Source organism: Micromys minutus (assembly GCF_963924665.1).
Source record: "Micromys minutus genome assembly, chromosome: 21".
Lineage (NCBI taxonomy): Eukaryota > Metazoa > Chordata > Mammalia > Rodentia > Muridae > Micromys > Micromys minutus.
In genome coordinates, this window is record NC_137956.1 from 52,350,477 (window position 1) to 52,377,669 (window position 27,193).

Below are 27,193 nucleotides of genomic sequence, written 5' to 3' on the forward strand. Positions count from 1 at the left end.
TTCAACTTTTAATTGTATTTATTATCATGTGTATATGATGTGAGCACAGGTGCATATATGCCATGGCATAGAGGTTAGAGTGCAGTCTCATGGAGTTGGTTCTCTTCCACCATGGGGTCCAGGATTGAACTCAGGTTGTCATGCCCGCATGGCGTGTGCTTTTACCTGTTGAGCTATTCTTTCAACACATTTATGGATAATTTCATAAAAATTTTTAATATCTTTTCTTGTTTTCTAATTGGATTTTTAAGTGTTAAACTTTAAAAAAAATATTATATTTTATGGTGCTTGGAATTGAACCCAAAGCCTTATACATGCCAGACAAGTATTCTATCACTGACCCATACTCTTTGCCCTAGTTTTAAGTTTTAAGAGCTTTTCCTATTTTGAAAAATAGATGTTTTTAGATATGCGGTTTACAAATTTCTCTCAAACTCAAAGGTTTTTGATTTGAATAAAATAAGATGTATTTTTTGTTTCATGGAACAGTTTACATTCAAGCACAGTGTTTTGTCTGCATGTATCCATGTGCAGCACATGCGTGTGGGTTCCTTTGGTAGTGAGAAGAGGACACTGTGAGTGCCTAATGTGGGTACTAGGAACTGAACTCAGATCCTCTGCATGAGCAACAGGCGTTCTTAACTGATGAGCCATCTCTCCAGCCCCTTTGTTGAATCTTTTAATTCACGAATACAGAAAGTATCTGTTTATCATTTGGCTTCTTTCACCTACATTTTGTAGTTTTTCAGTTTATAGAATCAGAGAATTCTATACAAACTGCAGAATAGGTGCGCATATGACACTATGCTGAGTGAGATAAGCTCGTGACACAGAGTGGCGTCACATTCCCAGAAACAGACATTGACTGGGGTTGTGGGAACTAAATGGGGTTGTGGGAGTTGAGAAGGAGTAATGGGGAAGTAGTGTTCAAAGGGAGCAGAGTTTTAACATGGAAAGCTAAGGAGGTTCTGAATGGTGCTGAGGGTTGCATTTTCAACTCTACACTTGAAAATAGTTAAAATGGTAATTTCTGTAGTTATTTTACCATGCAGAAATCCTGGAAATGGGCTGAAAATGTAGTTCTGACAGTAGAGTGCCTGCCTAGTATATTCAACATCATGGGATTGATTCCCATCATTGCACAAAACAGGTGTGTTAGTATGTACCTGTAATCCCAGCACACGGGGAAATTGAGGCAGAAAGGTTGGAAGTTCAATGTCTGTCTTTCTGAGCTACATAACGTCTTACTAAACTACATAGTAAGTTTAAGGCCAGTCTGGGATCCATTGTTTCTAAACAAAGGAAGAAGTAAACAAACACACATACAAAAAGGGAGGCATTTTCCTCCCAATCCCTAAAAGCCAGGGCACAATGTTTGGAAACTTTGGAACTTCTATTTTTGTTTGCTTGAGCTTTGACTAGAAGGGAAGAGCCCAGCCTAACTTGTTTCCTACCACAGAGAAGTCCAGGTTTGTGTCTAGTACATAACATCATATTCCTAACTAGAGTCCAGTCTTCTTTGGTAAAATTGCACATCATGAACTTGTGGTGTCTTTATGTCTTTCTCTAGTAGGTTTGGCAAAACTAGAAGTTCAATGGTTACACAGAGCTAGGCTGCATTCTCCTGTGCAAGTATGTTAGTAGGAGCAGAATGAGCCACAGAGGGCACTGCACTGCCTCTCAGGTTGTCAGTGGAGGTTATTGGCCTGCTGGTGATATGAGCAGATAAAAATATCTAGAAGTTAATCACATAGCTGTAAAGTCAAACCCTGCTTTCCCCTGATTTCCCTTCTAAGACTTACTTACAAAGATTCTTTTCCATGGCAAACCAGGACAGGTGCCTGATTATCTTTCTCCCTCTTCTTCCTCATCTCTGACTCAGCTGAGCATACTCCATGTTCTAAACTTATGGATGTCAAATTTGGTTCAAATCCCAAGTGTCTTTACCTTTAATTTTTTATTTAATTTTTTTTACACTCCAGATTTTATTCCCCCTCTGACTGTTCCACATTCCATATCTCCTCTCTGCCCCCTGTCTCCACGAGGATGCCCCTCCAACCCTTCACTCACCCCACCAGTCCTCTAAATTCCTTGGGGCCTCCAGTCTCTTGAGGGTAATCTTTACCTTTCTCAAACTTCATCTACCCATGCTTCAAACCTCATCAGGTGGGTACCATAGCAGGAAGTAGCCTTCTACATGTAGCACAAGAGTTACATATCAGGAGATGAGGTCAGATGGGGCACTATTACACAGGCATTTTATCCTGAGGGCTGTGTGTGAAAGAGAGTGAGTGAAAAGGAACAATCTGCATTTTAGAGAATGTAAAAAGACAATGCCTGTAATCCCAGCTATTGGGAGGTCAGGTAGGGGGATTGCTGCACATTCTAGCCTAGTTTGGTTTACTTGGTGAATGTAGGCTAGCCTACACTACAACGTGAGACCTTATAAACACAAAAACAACTCAGAGAGATACAGGAAGAGAGGAGAAGAAAGAGAGGGAAGAAAGAAGGGAGGGAGGGAGGGAGGGAGAGAGAGAGAGAGAGAGAGAGAGAGAGAGAGAGAGAGAGAACATACACGAAAAGAAGAGAATTTCTCACTATGTTCTCTTCCTTCTCAAGAAATTTCTTTTATCATGAATGGCATGTTGTTTTACAACAAAATGTGTGGTTTATTATAAAAGGGGAACAAGCATGGGGTTACCGGAAACACATATTCCTGGGTGTAAAGAAATCATAAGAAACACCAGAGAGAATACTTCCCCTGATTGCTCAGCAGGCTTCCTGCTAGAGTGGTAAATGTATGCTTCAGGGAGGACTTATAAAGAGAAAGCCAAGAAACTAACTGGAGAAGCACAGGTGTCCTTGTGAAGAAGAAGGCTGTGAGCATTCCTGGCTCTACCACGAAAAAGGCCAAGCAAGGGTTCCTCCAGGGGAAGGTGGGTTGGAGAGATAGGAAACTTGAGAAGAAAACAGAACTTGATGGAAACACTGGAGAGCTTGATAGAGACCCAATAGATCTTGACTGAGAGACAGCATAATGGAGAGCCTATAGAACTTGATTGATAGAGGGACTAGGGAGCCTAATGAGGGGGTGACATCGCTGAATTCACGGGCCTCACTCAGGTCAGACATGAGAAGGCAGAGCTTATGAAGGACAGTTTCAGGGCATTTGCAAGAAGAGGGCATAGACTTTGGACTGGAGCATAAGATAAGAGATATTCCTGGTTTTGATTATTATTCTGTGACTGTGCATGAGAATATTTTAATACTTAGTAAATGTGTCCTGAAATACTGAGGAAGTTCTTAAGGGTCCAGTCATTGAAACTTACTCAAAAACATCATTGCAAAGTTGTTGAGTGAACCTTTTCATCAGAAGACAGAGAACAAAGGAAGCATGAAGTAGAGAATTAAAATCTCAAACTAATTGCAATTAATTACCGTGTTCAGATGCCCTTTAAGAAAGACCACAAACCTCCACTTATCTCCTGAAATATTTAATTTCTTGACATTAGAAAATGATAAATAGCCCTTCTTTGTTTTCAATCACTACCCTGTTCCCTCACTGTCTTATCTTTGCCCTTTCTTAAAAATTTTTCTTGTCTTTCTTTGTCTTGGCCCTTTCTCATCTTGCCACTTTAAGTCGGGATTGAGAATAATGAGCTCAAGTAAGGTATATTTGGAAAGAGACAAGTGCTGGATGGACCAAGAAGCCAGAGGACATGCTCCAACAAAAAGCATATCCATGCTCAGAGCCTTCTTTGCAGACTTTTTTTTTTAAAGAAACAGATAGCTTCATGGACCACATATTATTTCTGTTGCATATTGTTTTCTAAAAGTCACTTTTAACTCCATGTTGGTACAACAAAGGCTGAAAGACAGATTTGGTGTTTAGTTTGTTACCTTTTGACCCCCGGCTGGTCATTACAAACTTAGGGTGGCCCAATGTTATGGTGCTCTAAGAACAGGAAATTTACCTTTATTTGAAGCCATCTGGCTACCAAATGCTGGCTTCTAGAAGAACAGTTGGAAGTGTGTGTCTAGATATGCATGAGCAAATGTGGTGCATCTGGACAATATTCTGCTCCATGGTTTCCCCATCTCAGCCCATAAAAATGACCTCCAGTAAGATGACAGAAACATGTAGCTGGCGTTCCTGCCTACACCTTTCTAATCACACAGTTTTGGTGACCTTTCCTTCTGAATGCTTTCTCAGTTGCCTCTTTCCTCATTGTTAGTTTCCAAGTTGAATTGTTATCATCTCATCTCTTGATATCCAGAAACTTCTTTTGACAGTTATCTCCTGTATCACCTCTCCTAATACTTTCATTTTGAATCCATAATAATCCTTCTCAACTGGAAATCAGATTGTGTCATTCCCAAATTTGAATCATTTGCTAATTGAGTTTGGTGCAGACCTAAATGTAGCTTACAAAGTATGTTGTCTGGTGTTTGCTGACTACTTCCGTCTCTTCCCTCTTCCTGCTCACTCAACCTATGCTGTGTTCCTGTCCCTGTGGGCTACTTTCTGTTCCTTCAGTGAGACCAGCTATTTTTCACTTCCACATCTTTACATCTGCTGGCCCTTCAACTTGTAATCATCTGCAGAAGTTTCATGGACATAGTGCAATCAGTTTATTTTTCTGCCTATCCCATCCTGCTGACTTCTGTTGAATGCAGGGTTCCCTGCCTATGTATCCAAGCTGAGTCTTTAACTATTATTTGCTTTCTCCCACTGTTTGGGTTTCTTCAACATCAGCTTCCACTGTTGCCACTTACTCTTTGAAGGGCCATTTTCTCCTTCATGTCACAGGAGTTAAAATATAGACTTCTTTCCAAGAATATTTAAACATAAAGAAATGTGACCCAGATAAGAAGACAAACTTTGTGCAAGCAATTACAAGGCATCCCAAGACTCTCCCAATCCCATTTTCCTTAAACGTAGATGGTTCTGTTCTCTAGGCACTGTTCCTACTGTCCTTTCTTAATGATCTATGTATAGTCCTCCTGTCTTTCCCTTTTATACAGATATGTCCTCAGGTGAGAACATCTCAGACTGTATGACCTGGAACTCACCTTTGTGTCCAACCACTTCTGAGCAATGGTTTCCAGGGAATTTTGTGCTACTTTTATTTTTGGATACTGACCTTTTGCTTTATCAGAAAATAAATAAGTAAAGCTCAGCAGTACTCGCTAAATGTGTAGTTATAGAAATTATTTTATATTCCTTTACTAAAATGTATACCATGTATCATATACTATCTATCTTGAATAGGAAAATGAGTGGGAGCAGTAATATCAAATGACATATTTTTACATTGCTGAATAAAGAAAAACTGGATTTAAATTATTTTCTCTTCTCTTTAGTGAAGACAGTAGCACTAACAACAAAGTGAGTTTTGGCACTGAGAGGCCTAGCTGCACATTCTGTATGGTTACTAAGCAAGATTCAATTGGATTAGGTACTAAAGCCACATTTGTATTAGTTTCAGTGAACCTGATTGAGTTCATTAAGCTGATGCCAGTAACCAAGACAAAGACTTGTGTGGCTCCTTTAAGATAGAGTTTCTCGACTTCAGCTACATTGATGTTCTGAGCTACAGAATCTTTGTTCCAGGACCTGTCGTCCAAATTACAGATGTTTCATAGCATTCAAAGCATCAATTCATTAGATACTACTAGCATAGCCAAAGTTACTTCTGATTTTCAGTCAGTGATCAAGAAAAATTATTTTCAATCAAAATGGTACATCAAAATTACCTTTGTGGTTTTTAAAGTGTTAAAAAAACAAAAATACCAACTCTCTATTACTCAGATTCTGGTTCAATATATTAGTTGCTACTCTTTTTAAATTTTTAACTGTTTATTGATTCTTTGTAAATTTCACATTATGCACCTTAAACCCACTCATCTCCCCATCCCTTTGTATCTGCCCCTGCAACCTTCCCATCAAAAGAAAAGGGGAAAGGGGGGGGGGAGAAAAACAATCTCATATGGAATCTATAGTGTATCTCTCGGTATACCTTTTTGTTCACACTTCTTTACAAATACTCACTGCAATGAGTCATTGGTTTGGTTTGAAACCTTTGGCTTCCACTACACTATCAATACTGGATCCTCACTTAGACCCCTCACGGGTATCTTGTTGTTGCTTTTGTCACAGAAATCCTGCAGCTTTGGATCTGTATTACAGGCTCCTTCATGCTCTCCAGCAGGATATTTTGGGATGGGCCAATTCGAAGCCCTGGAACTGGGTCTGGGTCATATATGAGCTGGTCAGCCCTTCAACTCTCCCAAACCCACACCACCAGGTTAAGTTCTCCAGCACTACCTAGGCTAGCTCATCCAGTGCTACAATCCGCAAGGGACAGAGCCAGCTCTCCCACTCTCATGACCCCAGGTCAGCCCATCCAAGACCAAGAGCCCATGCCAGCAGGACCAGATCTATGTGCTGCCCAGGCAAGGTAGAGGGTCCGTTCTCCCCAGTATTGCTAGTGAAGGATGGGTCCAGCTTCCCTGTTTGCCATAGATGGCCAGGGGAGGGGTGGGAGGAGGGCACCTCTCTTTTTCCCATCGTACTACATGGCACACAAAGAACATGGCAGACAGTGGTTGATCTTTATCTTCTTCAGATGCTCCTTGTGTTCACTACTGCCTAGGTTCTCATGTTGTAGATTGGCCAGCCCAGAATAAGCGAATAGCCTTGAGAATTATTGGAAGAAAACAATTCCTACTTGCTAGAGGAGCATAAAAGGATAATGGCCTTCTTTTGGCCTATTATAGGGGGATTTCTGACCTGGAAATAACCTTCTATGGACTCTTTAAGCCTTCGTAAGGGATGAAATGTGGAACTGAAAGACTGCAAGTGACTGTAGGTCTTGCAACATGTTAGTGGTTATAATGATGTCCTTGAGATGAGTTTCTAAGTATGAAAAATATAGCCGAACTTGAGAGTCAATGCCTGTAATCTCGGCACTTGAAGCCATTGTCAGACTTTGCTACATAACAAACTGAAGGCTTGTTTGAGTTACACAGTAAGAACTTGTCTCAAAAAGACAAAACAACATTAACAAGAACAAGATAGATGCTATAAGATATTTGGGATTAAGGTTTCTAGATGGGAAAGGAAGGAGGGGCAGGTATCAACTGTCATTTGGTTAGGTTCCTGGCTATAAGAAGGATAAAACTGTGACCATAGTGTCTATATGAATTTCCTGAACCCACTATAACAGTTTCACACAGATGTTAGGTCTCCAAACAACACATATTTATTCTCCTACAGTGTGGATGTCAGAGATTTCAAATGATTCTTACTGGGATTAAAAGAGATGGTTTCCTCTACTGACTCCATAGGAAAATCTATTTTTTGTTTTTTAAAAATTGGTTTTGGCTGGAAGGATTTCTCAGTTGTGACTTTTGGTGTTGTTGTTTTGCCTTCTCCTTTTCAGTAATTCATTTCCCTTTACCTTCCTCTTGTTAGGGTCCAAGAATCACTGAATGGAGACCCTAGTATCAAATAGTATGCAAGAGCAAAAAGCATGTATTCTTTAGAAACAACCAGCATGTGGTGGTCAACCATTGATCAGAATGGAATGACCAGAGGAGCTTACAGATCCCTTTTTATGCAGGATAGTGGAATCTTCTAGAAGGGTTAGATAACCTCTAACATGGTGGACTAGAGTGTGGCAGTGACTTGGTACAATTTTGATTGGTTACTATGATAGTTCTATCATTTTTGGTGAAGACTTGAAGAATTCCAGAGACTGTCCCAATTCTGGGCTCATTATCTCTCTCGGCCACATGTCAGGGTAGCTATTGACTAGTGATCCATTGTATGTGACTCTCCTGAGAAGCCTTGCCTTCTTCTTTGGGAAACTGAAATTTAAGGCCTAACATGTCTGTCTGTTTTAAAATGAATCACATTAGGTCTTCTCATTCCTGGAGGACCTGCTATATATTTAAAACCTACTAGGATAACATCTCCATTTCAAGAGCCTTGACTTAATCCTATCTGCAAAGTCCTTTCAGCTATCTGTATTTAAGACCTGGTTATCTGTGCAGGACAACTAGAGTGTCTAAGAGGCCACTTTCCTCTGGGTGAAAGGAGATAATTCTTGGGTATATTGTGGATGGCTGACATAAGAAGGATATCCTACAGAAGGCCAGATAGGTGGCTGCAGTCAACAAGGATGGACTGTCTATGACAGTGTAGGGAGTGGAAAGTATTGAAATGTAATGGTGCTATGTGAAGACAACTCACAGCCCAGATGTCACACGTAGATGCCTAGAATGAAGTAGTTAAGTATGGTGTAAACATTTGCTTTGTTTCTTTTTGCAACAAATGTTCTACTGAAAATATCTGAGAATGGGTGTCTAAGAAAGAAATATCTTGAGGAATATCAGCTTCATCCCTTTTAATAAGGAGAAGACAGAGATATGTTCTAAAACTACACACATACAAAACATAGATGGAAACAAATATGTAGCTTAAAGCTGTGAAAAACTCTGAAGTGGTTATACTGTTACATAGTCATGCTTGCCAAAGAGAAGACCCCACATGGATTCCTTTTCCAATAGGTGACATTTCCAGTCTTACTGTACCAAGCATATGTGAGACCAATTGTGAGGGTGCTCACCTTTTGCAGACTAACTATTGTGTTGAAGCATTCCAGAGGAAGTAGGAAGGGATGGTGTTTATTGCTTTCAGAATAGCTCACAACCTAACAGAAGACACTGTTTTTGAAAGTTATACATATATATCAGTCTTTACCAGCATTACTAGGGACATTAACATCTACAATCTGATATTTTTGAGTCCTATTAGTTTGGCAAAATATTTTTTATTTTAAGTTCTGGGACTTCTTAGAGAGGTGATAATTGATGTTACTGTATTGGAATATTCTATGTTAGACAATAATTCTATTAATGACATTTTTATAATAACAAATTCTGTGTAAAATGGTGACATTAAATCATACATAAGGCATAATTATTACAAAAACAGGGAACACTAAAAAAGTAGAACATTTTCTTTTTTGCCAGTTTTTTTGTGACAAGTTTTAAATATTTTTCAGAGGTAAAATTTACATTTATTTTATGGGCTGGAGAGATGGCTTGGTGGTTAAAGGCATGTTCTGCTCTTGCATAGTACCTGAGTTTGATTCCCAGTATCTATGTCAGGAGGTTTATTCTACAATTGGGTATGACCCTGGTTCCTGGGAATATAACACCCTTTTTATGCCTCTATAAAAGTTTTTTTTTTAACATTCACATAAATTTTAGTAACTTTATAAGGTATGTTCTGCATATAGTGACGTATGTTCATTCCATTTATAAGGTAGAATGTTTTAATATTAATTGATGCAGGCATCCTAAGTTTGTTTTTCCCATCCTTCTACCAAGTTCACTCACACTCTTCACAGTCTGTTTCCAGCCCAGAATGTTTCAAGCTGATCTACTTTCTGTTTCTACATTTGCCTTTTGGGCTTTGCACATGAGTGAAATCACATAAGAGGTGGTTTCTTGAGGCTGAATCTTTTCAAATAGCATTATGTTTCTGAGGCTCTCTTATCACATAAAAGATGCTGGCATTTTGCTGCTTTGTTTGCTTATTTCTTTGATTGTTTTGATGCAGGATTTCTGTGAAACAGCCTTGGCGATGGAATTAGTTTTGTAAACCAGGTCTTGAAGTAGCCACCAACCTCTGACTCCCTAGTGTAGGGATTATGGCATTTGTCACCATACCAGCTTATTTTGCTGGGTAGGATACTTGTTACTCTTGCACAAGGCTTGGGTTTGGTTTTCAGTACCCACATGATAGCCCAACAGTTTGTAACTCTGGTTCTTGTCAATCTGACATTATCTTTGACTTCCAGGCATACCTATGGCATATATATATATATATACACAAAGACAAATACTAATATATAAAAATAAAAATAAATCTTATAGAAGAACCCCACTTAACAAATATGTATTTTTTTCTATTTGCCAATTGATAGATGTTTCATCATGTGGGTTCCTAAAGTTTACTCAGGTTAATAAGCTTGGTGAGAAGTGCCTTTACCAGTGAGCCATTTTTCCAGCATTTTATTTTCCATTTTAATTAAATAATACTATGAACACATTCTCAGATCAATAAAAATTCTTTAACATATACCATTTTAACTGATATTTAATATTTCCAAAATCATTAAACTATATGACATTTTAATAGCATTTGCTAATATTACCCTAAAATTGACTACTTCACTTTTGAGTATTCTTGAACTTTTCAAATTCCTTTTTGGAAATGCTGCTCTAATTTAAATTTTTTTATCAAACTACAAGTCAGTAATTGTTTTTGTCATTTTTAGACTTGTACTGTGTATTTTCATTAGTAAAATGAAATATTTATTTACCACTTTTAGCATCCAAAACAACTTATATAAAATATAAAATAACTTAATTCCTCGTGATCAGTATTTTCATATCAATGCTACTGCATTTATTTTGTGATCTATTTGTATCTTTGCTAATTATCTAAAATAACTGGATAGGAAAACTTTGGTTTGTTACAATTTTAATTTTTGATATAGTATCTTATACTTAATAATATATGTCAATATGCAAACATGCAAAAGTCTTCTTTATGATAATGCTTTAAAATTTTCTCAGAATATCACATCATTAGGATTCATTGAGTTCAGTGAAAGTAGTGGCTTTGATTTTTTTAAGTTAATAACCATAGATCCTATCTCTAGTTGGGCCCAAGCCACTCATTGGCACTGTTATCCCCATTTCTGGAATGTCCCACTTTGTTTATTCACCTCCTTTCTAACAGAGAGAAGTTTAAGGAAACCATTAAAGAGGTGAATTGTACCTAAGCTACCTCCAAGTTCCCTTTGACCCTACATGGGAATCCTCACTGTAACCGCTGTCAGTATCTGTCTTGGAGAGCTATATACTATCTCCCCACTCTCTTCCAGACCTTGGTTGATACCTAGGGTCTGAATCATAAGCCAGCAGAGAGCTCGTGTTCTCCTGTGGATGGAGATATGGAACTGGTCCTTTCTAGTTGGTCCACAGAGAGGAAGGGCAGCCATTTTGCCAGTGGTATAGCCACATGCCTTTGAAATAGCTGCCGAAGGTACTTCCAGAACCTCTCTCCCACAAATACATAAATGATTGGGTTGACACAACAGTGGGTGTAGGCAATCACCTCAGTCACTTGCATGGCCAGGTCCAGCTGCTTGCTCTGCTCACACTGATTGGTGAATAGAGCATCTTGGAAAGCAGAAACAAATACAGTCAGATTGTAGGGGGTCCAGAGGAGGAAGAATAGAAGTGTAATAACAAATATCAGACGCACAGCTTTGGCCTTCTTCTCGCTGGGTCGTTTGAGTAGAATTCTAATGATCCCTGAATAACAGATTATCATGACTATCAGAGGCAAAATTAGTCCAAGGAGGTTCAGCTTTAGAGCTTGAAACCTCTTCCACTGCTTCAGGCTCTCGTAGGGGAAATGAGGACTACAGGTATGGTGAGTGAACTCCCACTGGGCTTTGAAAAAGTATAAGGCAGGAATAGAAGCTAAGATGGCTAGGACCCAGATGATGATACTAGTGATGATGCCAAAAGTGACAGTTCGGGCTCTCAGGGCAAACACTGCATGGACAATAGCCAGGTACCTGTCAATTGTCAGCAAGATGATAAAGAAGATCTCACTGTATAAGCCCAGGTAATAACACCCAGAGAGAAGCTTGCACATGGCATCACCAAAAACCCAGTTGTCTTTCAGTTTGTAGTCAATCCAGAAAGGTAAAGTGAAAAGGAATACCAGATCAGAGACAGCCAGGTTGAATAGATAGATGCTGGTCATGCTTTGAAGCCTCCTATGCTGCATGAGCACCAGAATCACCAGGATATTGCCTACCACTCCAATGATGAACACGAGAGAGTACAGTGGGGGCAGGAGTCCAGCCCCAAAGGCTCTTACAGCAGTCTTTTGGCATGGAGTAGAGTCCCCATAGTCATATTCTGTGGTTGTGGGGTAGCCTTCTGTGATATCTGTAATCTCCATCCTTTGGTGAGGAACTGGTCAGGAACAGTAGCTTCTATATTTACTTTTCTATTAAAGACAATGAGTCCTGGGCAACAAAGACAAAAAAATGGTTATATGTCTTTAACTAATAAACTGATGACTGATACTTAGTGATTACCAAATCTTAGGGATGCAATGGAGGGTAAGGAGCCATAGCATTTTCTACTTATATGGACTTTGAAGACTAAAATGGGTACAGAATAAACAAATGAGTGTGTGTGTAATTCATTCAATTATTCCAAGAATGACTGTGTAAGGAGATCATTGGATCAAACACAAAGAAGAGTTTTATTCACACAAAATATTTAGTTTTAAAATTTCCATACAAAATGTATTTCTTTTTTTTTTAACGGTTTAAAACACATTGCATGTTGAGTCTATTCCCACACTCCCCTACCCTTCTTTACCCACCTCTCCTGTTCCCAGGGGCCCCCTTTGTCTCTTCAGATAGTTTTTACAAAATAAGATTTTATCTCACTGTTATAACTGAAGATTTCATATCAACCCCAAACAACTGAGTTTGGACTTTATGTCCAAAATCTATTAAGTAGGCAAATTGTACATATTTAGGAGTGAAGAAACAGGGGAACAAATTGCCACAGGATACTGCAGTATGGCACAAGACATTAGGAGCAATGACACAGAGGTACAGATTGCCCAGGGTTACTGAAATGTGGCACAAGATACAGCATGAGAACTGGAGTAGAGATCTAGGAGTGTGTTGTTTTATCCCAGCTCAAAATAATTGCACTCTCCTGCCTCTAATCATGGCACTGGCTTGCCAATGGCTTCTCCATGAAAACTCTGGGGAGGAGGACAGTTGGAGATAATAACAAAAGTTCATAGCTATGAAAAGTATTTTTTCTGTTGTTCAAGAGTCTACAAAATATTATTTTCAGTTGTAATGTTACATAATGAATGTTAGTTAATGCAAAAATTATAGTAATCTCAGATAAATACAGCTGATACAGAAAATTCCTAGTAGGACAACCCTCACTATAGCTTGAGATTCAAGATACAAAGTTGGTTGTTTGGTTTAAGCTGATCCCTATAACATGGCCTTTACATGCTATAGGTAGGTTTACAGTTGACTCAGCAGCCCTAGTGAGTACCATGAGACAGCCAGGAGAAGGACATGACCTGGAGATAGAAATGGAAAGTGGGCTCAAGGAGAAAGAGATGCCTGAATCCAACAGGGGACAGCACACAGAGCTTGATGGCAACTGGGACACTGCTGAAATGGGCTCTGAGTTGTTGTTGTTGTTGTTTTAAATCAGGATTGCCTCAAGATAAATAAAGGAACCAATAGTTAGATTGCTACTGTAGGATTTCTTCTGCACCATGTATGTTTGTACACAAATTCTTTCCAGTTAGCTTTTTGAAGAATCACTCAAAAAGGGAAATATGAACTTTATTGTAACATACTAGCTGTGTGACTTTAGATGAATCAATCTGTTTCTTTGAGCCTAAGTTCTTCATCTGGAACAGGGGAGAGTGATGAATGCTTACCTTGCAAAGATGCTATGAAGCAATGTGAAAAGTATCCCTCTACCCCCAGACAGTGAATATCAGAAGCCCAACTGTCATGCAGTGGTCCTGCTCCAACACCTGCTATTAGCAGATGTTCTGACTGCAATGTCTGGATTCTTTCTCTCCTTACTGGGTTTCTTCATAGGAAACATAGACATTGATTTTTCTTAACTGTCAATGACAGTTCACATGATTCACATGCTATGAATCTCCAGAAAGCTTGTCTCACAGAATTAGAAAGTCAAGTAGTGGTTACCGAGTCTGAGGAGAGTTTGGAAGAAGGGTGGACAGAGTTTGTAAGGAGAGAGGACAGTAAACAGGACAGGGCTGAAACTGCACAACACAATTCTTCTCATGCTCTATAGCACAGCAAGGTAACTATGGTGGATAAGGCATATTTGAATATTTTAAAACAGCTAAGGGAGATTTTTGAGGTATCCAGAGTTGACTTCGCATTACTCTGGCTGTCATTACACACTGCACATGCACTGAATTGTCCCCAGTATTTTTTAAATATGCAAAAATGGCACATGTGAAATAAAACCTAAGAAATGTAAAATAAAGTAAAATTTTTAGTATGTTGTCATTGACCAGAGTTTTAGTATTTGACCCAAGTACCTATCAGCTAATTATGCTGCACCTGCCACGTCAGTCCTGCGATCACCCTGGGCTTCAACTGCTCTAACTTCTGGGGTCTTTAGTAAATGTTTCCTGATTACAAGTATGTTCTGGAACAGTGGGCTTTGAACACTAAGACACATGGGGAAAAGGGGAACTATCCTGATGAAGTATCAAGAAGGGGGTCTCTTCATTTGCTACTGGCACTGTCCCTGTGGTCACTCCTTCATGTCTTCCCTGTCAGCTTTCACTGGGGAGACTTGAGTGACTGAGGCAGAGATTTCTGCTTCCTGCTGCTGCTCATGATAGTGCTGAAGAGGGTAGGCATCCAGCTTGGCAATCAAGACTGTTAGACAGCTGACAGCTGACAGCTCTAGTGCAGAGTCAATAAAAGTTGGGGAGCAATGTCATGTGGAGCAAGGTGGTCTTCAGGAGTTCCTAAGGCACTGTAGCCAAGGTGAAGGCAGTGTGAGTTCAGCACTATCAGGTACTATATTCAACAGCTCATGCCTATGGAGAGACCTCAGCTCTATCTGTTCTCCCTAAGCTGTCAGGTTGTAGCAGTTCCAGGGCACACTGCTGCTAAGGAGACATGAGCTGGACTGTGGTTGGAGGAGAAACTGAAGGCCCATTTAGCCATTGACCCTCCCAGGCTTGTGAACCATTTCTTGTAGAAGTCTGCCCAGGTCCCTTGCACAGTGTTCATGTAGATCCCTAGAGTTGTGTTGCCTTTCTCTTATGTCTGAGAAGAGATGGTAAGAAGTCCCCAGGCCCAGAGTGAAGCCAGTTGCTTATTGTGGCTCATGAGAGTCAGTTGTGTGCTTCTGCTCCCTCCTCACAACATGTAGATAACTTTCAACTGTCCAGCATAGACACCAGCAAGCGTTACTAACTATAGTTCTCCATTTTAGGGAGAGGTCAGTTTTGTGTACTTTCTAGCATTCCACTACCCAACCCTTTCTGATTGAACAGCCCAGACCTGTCTGTCATGTATCCTAATATAAGGCCATTGCTACATATTTTCTACAGCTTTCTAGTGCATCTTGCTGTTTGTTGTGGAGAGACAAACTGTCTATGAAAATCTAAGGGTTTCTTATTGTTTGAAAATCTATAGTTGTTCCTTCTCTTTCCAGCCATGGAATAGAAAGCAAATTAGGCATTTGTTAGTGTCCATCCTACACATCTCTCTTTAGCATAAACCACCATTCCTACAGCCATTGCATCCCAAGATTTTATCTGTCTGTCTGCTACCTCTAGAGGGTGACTTTTCTTTTCCTCTAAGACAGCAGTAATTTTATTTTTGTAATTTCAGTTGTAATCTTAAGAAATTGGTCCAGAATTTTGTCAGTCTTACATTTTCAATGATTTTTCTTACTAACATATTTTCTCTTCCTACTGTTTCTTTATATGTTATATTTTGTTGGTCTTTGGGCAAGTTTTGCAAGGATAACTTTAAAAATAACTTTCTATGAAGGCATTTCTTGTCTCTTTATGTTTATTTACTATCTTAATTAATCATCAACAACAAATTTCTCGGTATCACTCTCTAAAAAAGTTTTATTCCTGAGCATCCAGCCGTAATAATATGTCTAGCATCATCAGCATTTCTCAAGTATTAACTGTTTTTATCAGTAGCAATAAGCTACATAGGTTCTGTCTGGTTCTCAAAGCCCTGTCTAAGATTGAGGATCCCTGAACTGCACTCGTGACTTTGACTGCCTTTCACAGTAGCTGATAGCATAGAAATGACAAACATCACTTACTGTGTTTCCAGAGTACTTTGTCCACACAGACTTTGCTTCTGGGCCTTTGGGGGTCTTTATGAATTCAAGGTTCCAGGTCCAAATCTAGTAGGAAGTTCTTGGCTTCCTGTGTGATGATGAAGATTGGGTTCTGGCTTTATAGTCTTTCAGAATGACAAGAATGGTGTAAAGTTCTTCTTTTTTATGGTTGGCTGCCTATGAAGCACCACAGTTCACCAGTGGTAAATTCCTGAGGTCCAAGTTTCCTAAAGGTGTTTTTTTCTGTCCTCTCTGCTCCAGTTCCAGTAAAGTTCCAGTCGTTTCAGAGGGAGTTCTGTCCTACAAAGATTGTGCAGGGAGGGGTTGGATGGAGTTGAATTTGACTGTGTGTGTGACAATGCGCTGTTCTTAGGACTCATGGAGCAATTGATGTGGGTGTGTAAATGTAGGGCTAGTCATAGAGTTCTTGTGGTCAGCAAGGAGCCGCCCCCTTCTAAAGATTGCAAATGGAAATGTCTAAACCAGAACTCATATACTGTTCCTCAAATTTATTTGGCCGATGAATGAGGACCTAGAGAGGACCCCTGTCTCTTTGGGGTCCTATAACCAAGTTATTTCTAGTTGTACTCTAACTGCTCCCATACCTCTCTTCTCCCAAATCCTTTCCCCATCAAACTTCAAGGAATGTTTTTCTCTGAATAATATCTGGCATGAGAGAGCATGGTATAGGCTGTTTCCCTGTCTTTTTCTGGTATGTATGGTGTTACATGCTTTTAATCTTTGTATTAAAGAGGCAGAGGCAGGAGGATTTCTGTGAGATCCAGGACAGTCTAGTTTACATAGTGAAGTCCAGGACAGCCAGGACTACATTGTGATTCTTGTCTCAAAAAATGAACAAATAAAGAAACCATACAAAACACCCACTAGATATTTTTAGGGTAATATGGCTGTAGACTCTCCTTCCCTTGATACTTTTGGTTTATGTATGCACTGGCCAAACATGGCCACATGAGTGCAAACCTCAGAACCTTCCTACACCTCTTTGTGCCTTAGGTCCAAATCTGTCAAATGAGAATACTAACCACTTTGGCTGCTGGAAGAAGTATGAGATGGAAGAGCACATAAAGAACATCAGAAAGTCTGGCTCAACAATAAATAAGCCAGAAATACACACTGGGGAAAGTACAGCATCATCAACAAATGGTGAGGGTCAAACTGAATGGATGTATGTAGAAGAATGCAAATAGATGCATACCTATTACCCTGTATAAAACTCAGCTTCAAATATTTCAAAGATGTCAATATCAGGCCAGATATACTCTGATAGAAAAATGGAAAATAGGTTGAACTCACTGGCACAGAAAAAAGCTTTCTAAATATAACGTGATAGCACAGGTACTAAGAACAACAATTAGTAAATAGGACTTCATTAAAATGAAAGGCTTCTGTAAAGCAAAGGACGCCATCATTTTTGCAAAGCAACAGGATATAAAATTGGATTTTTTTAGTACTAATTACACATTCTACAGAGGTATACCATTTAAAATATATAAAGTGATGAAAAACTGAAGCATAAAGGAAACAAATAACCTGATTTAAAAATAGGATACAGATGTAAATAGAGAATTCTTTAAAGGAAAAACTCAAATGGCCGAGAAACACTTAAAGGAATATTTTAGTCACCCTTAGCTATCAGGGAAATGCATTTCCCTGGGATTTCATTTTATATTAGTCAGAATGGCCGAGATTAGTAAAACAAATGACAACTCATGCTGCTGAATACATGAGTAAGGGAAACTCTTATCCATTGCTGGTAGAAGGGTAAAACTTGTACAGCCACAATGGAAATAAGTGTGTTGGTTTCTCAGGAAGCTGGGTATTAACCTAACTCAAGATTCAGCTATACCAGTCTTGGGCATATGCCTAAAGAACTCTACCTCATACTAGAGACACTTGCTCAACCATGATCATTACTGCTCTATTCATAATAGCCAGAAATAGAAACAACTTAGATGTCCATCAACAGAAAATGGATAACAAAAATGTGATAAATTTACACAATAGAATATTACTCAGGCATTAAAAATAACATTTTCAGACAGAAAAAGTTAGAAAAAAATTCATCCTGAGTGAGGTAACACAGACACAAAGACAAATATGGTAGGTATTCACTTATATGAGGATTTAGCTGTTAAATTATTAATAATCAGGCTATAATCCATATTGCCACAGAGATATGTATAGAGTAAGGGACTATGGGGAAGCAATGGATTACCCTAGGGAAGGAGAAATAGAATGGATAGCTATGAATGAATGAGGGCTGGGCTGGAATGTGAGGATCAAATGTGGAAGGGAAGGAAGATGGGATTGAGGGAGGGATATGAGGATGGACATAAAAATCTAAGGGTCATTTGAGGGGTGATATGGAAACCTAATACAGTAGAATCATCCTGAAATACATACACACATTAAATTGATCTAAATAAAATTGCCAAATAATTGAAAGACAAAGTTCCAGATGTTTATCTCTTGTCACCAGATGAAGCTTCCAGTACCTGGAAAGGTTTACATATAATTGAGTTGTCGACCAAAGGGGTCTCATGGGAACCTCCAAATAACCCAGTCTATTCCCAAGGTTGTTGTTCTCTACAAACTGGCATGAGGACCCTATTACTGAAGACGATACCTACACAACTCATTGGATATGGCAGGAGTCTACCTAGAGCATTCACCCCAGTGGACTAATATACCCCAATGTTCATGGTACTGGAAGGTACCTTGCATACTACAAGACCCACACTGCTATGAACCTTTAGATCTGCAATGGTGACGTGCCTGCAGGATACAGTGGTACAATGGTGGTTGTTTACTTGTGGGAGTACCCAATCAAGTTCTGATTTAATTTAAGGCTTACTCCGAAAGATGAGACCCATACCCAACACTGCTCTAGTGGTCAAGAACCTGAAACTAAATAGGCCCAGGATCTAGGGGAAAACAAAATACTAATATTTTGCCAAAGAAGTAGTTTTCATCCTATAAGTTGTGACTCCTTTGGGTTTGAATGGCCCTTTGACAGGGGATACATATTAGATATCCTGTGTATTCAATATTTATTTTATAATGCACACCAGGAAAAAATTGCAGTTATGAAATAGCAATGAAATAATTTTATGGGTTGGAGGTCATCACAATATACAGGACTATATTAAAAAGTCACAGCATTAGAAAATTGAGAACCACTGTGCTAAAGGAACATAGCAATAAAATGACTTCTATTGACATATTGCTATATTTTTGTAGGTCAGTACTCAGCCATCTTCAAATAAAACTCTCTCTTGAGGCATATGGGAACAAATACAGAGATCCACAGCCAGATAATGTACAGAGAGTGGAAGACCTTAGAACACTCAGCTCTGAATGGGATATTTTCATCAATTCCCTCTCCTCAGGGCTCAGGGAACCCTGCAGAAGAGGAAGCAGACAGCGTGTAAGATGCAAAAAGTTGGAAGACCACAAGTAAGCAAAGCTTTCTAACCACAGAATGACCAACGCATATATGCACTTACAGAGACTGTGGTAACATGTAAAGGACCTGCACAGGCCTTTACCAGAAAGGGACCCAGAAGTGAAAGGTGAAATGGGCACATGACCCCTCTCCTAATCCAGAAGCTATCTCCAATTGATAACCACTTGCAAATGAAGTTTTCTTCAAAGGAGTCCTTAAAGGGAAACAAACCTTTAAGGGTAAGTTCTCATGCTCAGCAGTAGATGATCAACTCAAAATGAACTCATTAGCATCTTTGGAGGTTCTTTGTCCCATAATATTATGTCAGGACATTTATTTAATCATTTATTTATCCTGTAGGCTCTTTGTATATACATTATGGCTTCTGACTTTGTGTTTTTATGGGATTCTTGTGTGTGTGAACATATGTGTCTCCATATCCATGTATTTCTTGCTGTTTTTCTTTGGCTCCTTTTCTTCTTTTAGTTTGTGTCCTATTCAGACTTGTTTTTGTTTTATCTTATTTTATTTTTATTATTATTACTTAGATGCTTATTTGTTTAGTAATGAAAGACAGAAAGAGTGTAGACACAGACAAGCATGGAGGTGAGGAATAAATGGGAAGAATATGGGTATGAGAAACTATAATCAGAATATATTATATAAAATATTTTCAGTAAAAAGAATAAAGTTCAAACAATAGTGCTTCTGGTGATACCACCACAGTAACCATCACTTGTCCCATTGTTGTATGTCTTCAAAATGGGCTTTATCCTGACCTTTGTCACCACAAAGCAGCATTTTAGAAAGTACAAATGAAAATGTGCTTTGAAAATGTCCACTGGTCAGTGAAGTGAGGGTTATAACAATGCTGTAGGTCATGCAGACTGACAGCTTCTTTTCAGAGACTTCTATTTAGGTGAAACTAAAATCTTGAGTAACTCACAGAGAAGAATTTCAGGATGAGTTGGTTTGAGGCAGTTTGAACTTAAGGAAAAATTTCATATAATGAGGATAGGCTGAGACAGCTCTGGCTTCACTATGTTATATCAACTTTCAGATAATGCCTAGCCTTAAACAATGTCATTTTATACAGCATAGTCTTGAATAGAGTTACTCCAATTTTTACACCAATACCAAGAAAAAATGACTCCACATCTTGTTTATATAAATAAGCAATCACTGTTTGCCAACATACTAAGAGGCACAAACTTATTATTTAATTATACTATAAGTATTGACATGTGAAAACATACAACATCATATCAAAAAAACCAGACACGTGAACTTATCAACTACAGTAAATGGAATCTTCTTACCTGGTGCAATAAAAGAAGGAATATGAAGGAATATCCCAAGACTGACAAGTGGTAAGCATGCTGACTGATTACCTAGTCACTCATCTTGAGCCTGGTCCAAAAAAAAATCGCCTCTGTGAAGGTTCCTTGATTCTATTCTGGGTTCCAACTCAAGCTTAGTGACACTTTGCCCACTTTAAACAACCCCATTAGCTTGCTATCCAGACCCACATTTGGTACCTCTGGCCTTGAACAGGTTTGAGACTGCAGGAAAGACTTTTTATCTGGTCCCTATAGACTTTTCCTTGTACCTGTGTTCTTTACCTCACTCTTCAGGATAGTGTCTCTGAATTATGGAGCCTCTTTAACATTTTCTTTGCAATTCTGTAACCTGTATATTTGTATACTGTTGTGTGAAGTGTTAATTTGTGATCTGAGAGCTAATGTTAATTAACATGGAATTAACGTGCTGGGGTGAAAGGTCAGTTGGTAAATTGCTTACCTCACAAACATGGAGACATGAGTTGATCCCTCAAAACCCATATTTAAAAGGCTGGGCATATTGGCATGAATTTGTGATGCTAGTGCTGGAGAGAAGACAGACAGATCCCTTTGATTTAATGGATAGCCAGCTTAGCTTTTTGAGCTCTAGGTCAATGAGAGACTTGTCTCAAAAATCAAGGCCAAGGCTAGAAAGATAGCTCATGGTTTTCAGTCCTTAAAACCCACAATGGGTGGCTTACAACCATCTGAAATCTAGCTCCAAGAAATGCTATACTCACTTCTGGTCTCCATGATCCTAGGCCCGTGGAATTCATATACACAAAATAAAAAGAATTTTTAAAAAGGGGTCCCCAAACGAGGAGTTAGAGAAAAGACTGAAGGAGTTGAAGGGGTTTGCAACCCCATAGTAAAATCAAATGACCAGACCCTCCAGAGCTCCCAGAGACTAAACTACCAATCAAAGAGCACACATGGAGGGATCCGTGGGTCTAGCTGCATATGTAGCAGAGGATGGCCTTGTTGGGTATCAATGGGAGGAGAGGACCTTGGACCTGTGAAGGCTGGTTTCCCTAGTGTACCCCTACATGCCAGGGCGGAGAGGCAGGAGGGAGTGGATGGGTAGGTGGGGGAGCACCCTCATAGAAGCGGGGGTGGGTGGGATGGGTGTTTCCAGAGAGGAAACCAGGAAAGGGGATAACATTTGAAATGTAAATAAAGAAAATATCCAATAAAAAAAAAAGAAAAAAAAAGATGGATGCTATCTGAGGGTGTTAAGCTGTCTTCTAGCCTGCATATGTGTATATGCACATGTGCAAACACAAAACACATAGGTACATATATGAACACAGATATTATTGGAATAAAGGAGTCTGTTATTGATTACTGCCAGCAGTATTGGGATTACTTGGCAAACTGTAGTCAACAAACTGATATGACTTGTAACTTTATTGCTTGTTCAGTACATTTTGACACTGTATGGAGAAATATAGGTATTTTTTTTCTATTCCTGACATAAAATGGTCATGGCATAAAAAATTAAACACAGAGGCCAGACATATAACAGGACAGTAGGACACACCTTAGAGTGGGTGTAGCTGCTGAAGAGAGGAGAATAACCACATTTAAGTGTTTTATAAAGAGATATTTTTGAGACAGGGTTTTGTTATATAGCTCAGGCAAGATTCAAACTCATGACATTCCTGTCTGGTCCTCCCAGTTTCTGGGATTATGGAACCACAGGTCTGTTCCATAGGCTCAGTCCAGTTAGTAATCACTGTGGAAAATGTGGCCTTATTAGTTTTTTAATCTTCCTGGATTTGCTTGTGTATATGCATGCACATGTTCAAGCACACATGTATATGAACAGGCATGTATGTGATTGTGGGTATGAGCCTGACAATGCATGTGTGTCAGAAGGCAATTTCTAGTTTTGCTCTTAGATTTCTACCTTGCTTGAGGCAGTATCTTTTTTTAAAATTTATTATTCACTACTGGATACCCCAAGCTAAATGACTCAGGATCATCCAGAGATTCTGTCTCTGCCTCCAGTGTTTCTTTAGGAGAACTGGTATTAAAGATGCAGATTACAACCTCTGAATTTATATGGGTTCCAGGGATTAGAACTCATGTCCTCAAGGACATGCTCGTTCAGTAAGCATTTCACTCAGGGAGTCATTTCAGATTTATTATTTTTTGAGACATGTTTTTACATAGCTCATGTTGATTTTGATCTCTTTATCTTCCTGACTTTGCATCCTCAGTGCTGGGAATATAGGCCTGTAATACCATCTTGTGTTTATGTAGCCCTAGGGATCAAACTGAAAGCTTTGTGCACACTAGGCAAGTATTCTCAGCCTCGTATAGTATCTTGACAATAGCTATATATAGGATTCTGGGTAGCTTTTTGAGTTATATTGTTCAGGGATTTAAAAGATTAAGCAAAATTGTTTCACTATACTTATACTTATCTAAGAAATGTTCTTATAAATTTAAAAATATTATTATTGTGTGTTTATGTTATGTGTCTGTGTGGGTGTGATGTGCAAAGACAACATCCAGGAGTTTGTTCTGTCCTTCAGCCATGAGTTCTGGATACCAACTCAGTTTTATGTAGCAAATGTTTTTATCCACAGAATCGTCTCACCTGCTCAGGAACTTTTCTTTAGAAAATGAAATCCTAAGGTTGTTTCTAAGGTACAGGTTTATAGGATAAGATAAGAACATAGACTGAAAAGATCATCAAATAAATTATTACTATGCACAGATCACAAGGAACTCAGGACACATTTGGGCTTTAACAGAGTTCAAGATATTGTTTGTGAGATTTTCCTGAATCTTAACCCACAGTCACTCACACTTTTATATAATTTTAAACTGTGAGCCAAATGAACCCTTCCTTCCTTAAATTTCTATTTGGTGGTGGGTATTCTGTCATAGTAATGATAAAACTACTATTTTCCCAAGGATGTTGAAGGACCAAGCTACTCTAACAGGGCAAGACAGCTGGCATATCACTCTAGCTAAAGTGTTGCTTGATGGCTTCCCCATTATGGAGATATAGCAGGGTACAAGGAGTATCCTGAGCAATGCTTTTAGGAAAGTAGTATCCAGATGTGGCACAGAAAAACAGTCTATCAGCTCTTTTTAGACAGGAAACTCTTACTCTAGAAAGTGAGAATGGGAAGTGAGAAGACCAGAAATAAATATTGGCCAATCTTTAGAGTACACAAAGCTATAAAGACCAAATCTTTGTACAACATAAAAACTAGACAAAGAAGAAAACAAAATCTGCCTACATTATGGCTTCTTAATGCCCTTGCTGACATCGCCTTCTCATCATGAAAAAAATAAATTTATTTTCTCTGGTTGTTATTTCTGAAGCTTTAATTATTAGAACAATCTCTGGGTTTTTTGCTTCATCTTCACATATTTTATGACTTATAGAAACATTATAACTAGATCCATTTATTTTAACTATACATTCACTTACATGATACTATGTGGCAGACATTCACATCTGTACTTTGTGTGTGCTGCCAGTTATTCTTCATGACAATCTCATCAAGCAAATGCCACTGTCATCTATACTTCAAAAATTGAAATAACTAATCTCTGAGAAATTCAGCAAATTGTTGCCATTATATATCAGATTAAAGATCTAAAAAAGTGAAATATTGCAGCAATGAAAGAAAATATTGGACAGATTAGAAAAGATGGGCCCACGAAGCCTTCAAACACTATTTAAAAAGCAGAAGCAAAATTTGATAAAATTTATTACACCAAGATTAAGAGTTTCTATTCAACATAGAGTAAGACAAATGAATCCGTATGTATCGCAGGGACAGAAGTCACAGGGAGAGAATTTATTGTGAGGAATAAAGCACTACAAAATAAAGGTCTATCTCTTCTCAGCATGATATAAACCCAGTGAATGGAGTTATCAAACCCAGTAAAGTCTCTCAAAGTAAGCAGATGGCAGCCATTGAAAATGGGGTTACCTGCTCTCTCTAAAGACTTTCCTACTCAGACAACAAAGCAGTGCCTCAATAGGACTCAAATACGTTGACCTTGAGTTCCAGGCATTAGAAGAGCTCAGGTCCTGCAGTGTGGGTGTGGTAGAGGAGGCATCTGTGAGCTGCCATTGACTTCCAGGTTCAGAGTACACACAATTGGGTACTCAGGTGGTTCCATAATCACTGAGAATGTGGTTCAATTTGTTTGCCTGTGCTAACGGCACCTTACTTCTTGTTGTGTCTAAGCCATTCCCCGGAACCTATTATCTCAGTCTCTGGAATGTCTCAATTGGTTCATACATCGCTTTTCTGACAGGAAGATCACAGCAAACATTCTATCTAAGCTACCTTCAAGGTTCCTCTGTTTTACAAGACAATAAATCCTCAGTCAGTATCTGTCTTAAGAGGCACGCTGTCTTTTCACTTTCTTTGGGCTTTTGTTAGTTCAGGAGTCTGAATTATAAGTCAGCAGAGGCCTCAATTTCCCCTGTGGATGGAGTCGTGGCACTGGCCCTCCGTGCTCTGTCCACCGAGAGGAAGGGCAGACATTTTGGCAGGGATGCAGGTGTATGCCTCCGAAACAGCTGCCAGAGGTACTTCCGGAATCGTTCACCCACAAAGACATAAATGACTGGGTTGACACAGCAGTGGGTGCAGGCAAGCGCCTCAGTTATCATCAAGGCCAGGTCTACTTGTTGGCCTCTCACACACCCCCGGGTGAACAGGACGTCATCAAAAGCAGAAACAAAGGCAGCCAGATAATAGGGGGTCAAGAGGAGGAAGAAGAGAAGTGTAATAACAAAAATCAAACGCATAGCTTTGGCCTTCTTCTTATTGGGTCTTCTGTGTAGAACATTGATGATCCTTGTATAACAGATGATCATGGACAACAGAGGCAAAATTAGTCCAAGGATGTTCATTGTTAGGGCCTGAAACCTCAAAAAACGTATCCGGCTCTTCATGGACAAAACTGCTCTGCAGGTTTGGTAAGTAAACTCCCACTGAGTTTTGAAAACATACAGGCAAGGAATAGAAACCAAGATAGCCAGGACCCAGGTAATGATACTGCTGATGATGCCAAAAGTGACAGTCCGGACTCTCAGGGCAAACACGGCATGGACAACAGCTAGGTACCTATCCATCGTAAGCAAGGTGATGAAAAACATGTCACTATACAAGCCCGTGTAATAAAATCCAGCAAGAAACTTACACATGGCATTACCAAAAACCCAGTCTCCTTTCATGATATAGTCAACCCAGAAAGGTAATGTGAAGAGGAAAACCAGATCAGAAATAGCCAGGTTGAACAGGTAGATGCTGGTTATGTTTCGAAGCCTCTTGTGTTGTATAAGCACCAGAACCACCAGGACATTGCCTATCACACCAAGGACGAACACCAGTGAGTACAGGGGAGCCAGCACTGTGATTCCAAATGCCCGAACATTTATGGTTAAACATACAGTTCCAGACAGGAAGTCATCCTTGGTAACTGTGTTGTAGGAGGGCTCTGTGACAGTTGAAATCTCCATTGTAAACTCTTCTACAGTTCACCGACAATGACTTTTATTTTTGGGCTCTGGAAAACAAAGACAAGGAAATGCTTACATTTCTTCAACCAACTGAACTATTTACTAGTGCCTAGAATTTACCAAACCCTGAAGTTGAAATCGTGAAAAGGAATGCTCACATCCTTTTGCCCACATTAAGCCAGTAATTTAATAGAGTCACAGAAAAAAAAAGTATGTAAATAATTTATTCAGTGATTTCACCTGTGAGTGTGTAAGGAGAACACAAAAATGGACTTCACGGGTCTTTGCAAGAGCTTTAAACATTGAACTTAGTATTTAAAACCTCTTGAGGATATACTTCATTCTTATTTTATAGGTGATGTCTCAGAGGTGCAGAGTGTTGGAATGTGTGTCCCCAGGGCACATAATGGTGAGAATGAGGGCATGCATCAAAACAGAGGATGCCCAAACTCAGCCCTGCAACTTGAACTTTCCAATTTCTAATCAAAGTGCTGGGTCTGCTCCCATAGTCTCCACAAAGATTCTAGAAAGAGGTAATAAACATAGCAACTTCAAGGATTTCAATCAATAAATGTTCTTAGGTTGAGGGAAAATGGTCTTGTCATACCTTGAAAAGAATTCCTTCCTTTTTTCCTTCCTTCCCTCCTTCCTTCCTTCCTTGCTTCCTTCCTCCCTTCCTTCCTTTCTTCATTTCATTATTGTTGCTCAAAAAACTGAGACTATCCCTGTCATTTAATAGACAGGGTCATGAATGTTGTGAAGTGAAGAAATCATCTCTTTTGACACAGCTGAGACAGGGAATTCCTAGTAGGATAATCCATTATTTTACAGGTTAAGACTCAGGGTACCAGGTTGGTTGTTTGGCTTAGGCTGATC

At 39.2% G+C, this 27,193-nt stretch overlaps 2 protein-coding genes across 2 annotated transcripts; both read right to left on the reverse strand.

The window, feature by feature from the left end:
* Positions 1 to 8,857: 8,857 nt before the first annotated feature.
* On the reverse strand, positions 8,858 to 16,366 carry LOC308434532 (C-C chemokine receptor type 1). Its single transcript, XM_080934845.1, has 2 exons — positions 15,991 to 16,366; positions 8,858 to 12,125 (listed from the first exon to the last, which is right to left on the reverse strand). Exon 2 carries the CDS (start codon positions 12,056 to 12,058, stop codon positions 10,991 to 10,993), a length of 1,068 nt encoding a protein of 355 aa, XP_080790971.1. The 5' UTR covers positions 12,059 to 12,125; positions 15,991 to 16,366; the 3' UTR covers positions 8,858 to 10,990.
* Positions 16,367 to 25,246: 8,880 nt separating this feature from the next.
* On the reverse strand, positions 25,247 to 26,317 carry LOC308434012 (C-C chemokine receptor 1-like protein 1; the record flags this gene model as incomplete). Its single annotated transcript, XM_080934182.1, has 1 exon — positions 25,247 to 26,317. One exon carries the CDS (start codon positions 26,315 to 26,317, stop codon positions 25,247 to 25,249), a length of 1,071 nt encoding a protein of 356 aa, XP_080790308.1.
* Positions 26,318 to 27,193: the final 876 nt, after the last annotated feature.

Bases quoted from the DNA above. Each gene is read 5' to 3' on its own strand.
- LOC308434532 (XM_080934845.1), bottom strand. From the start codon at position 12,058: ATGGAGATTACAGATATCACAGAAGGCTACCCCACAACCACAGAATAT.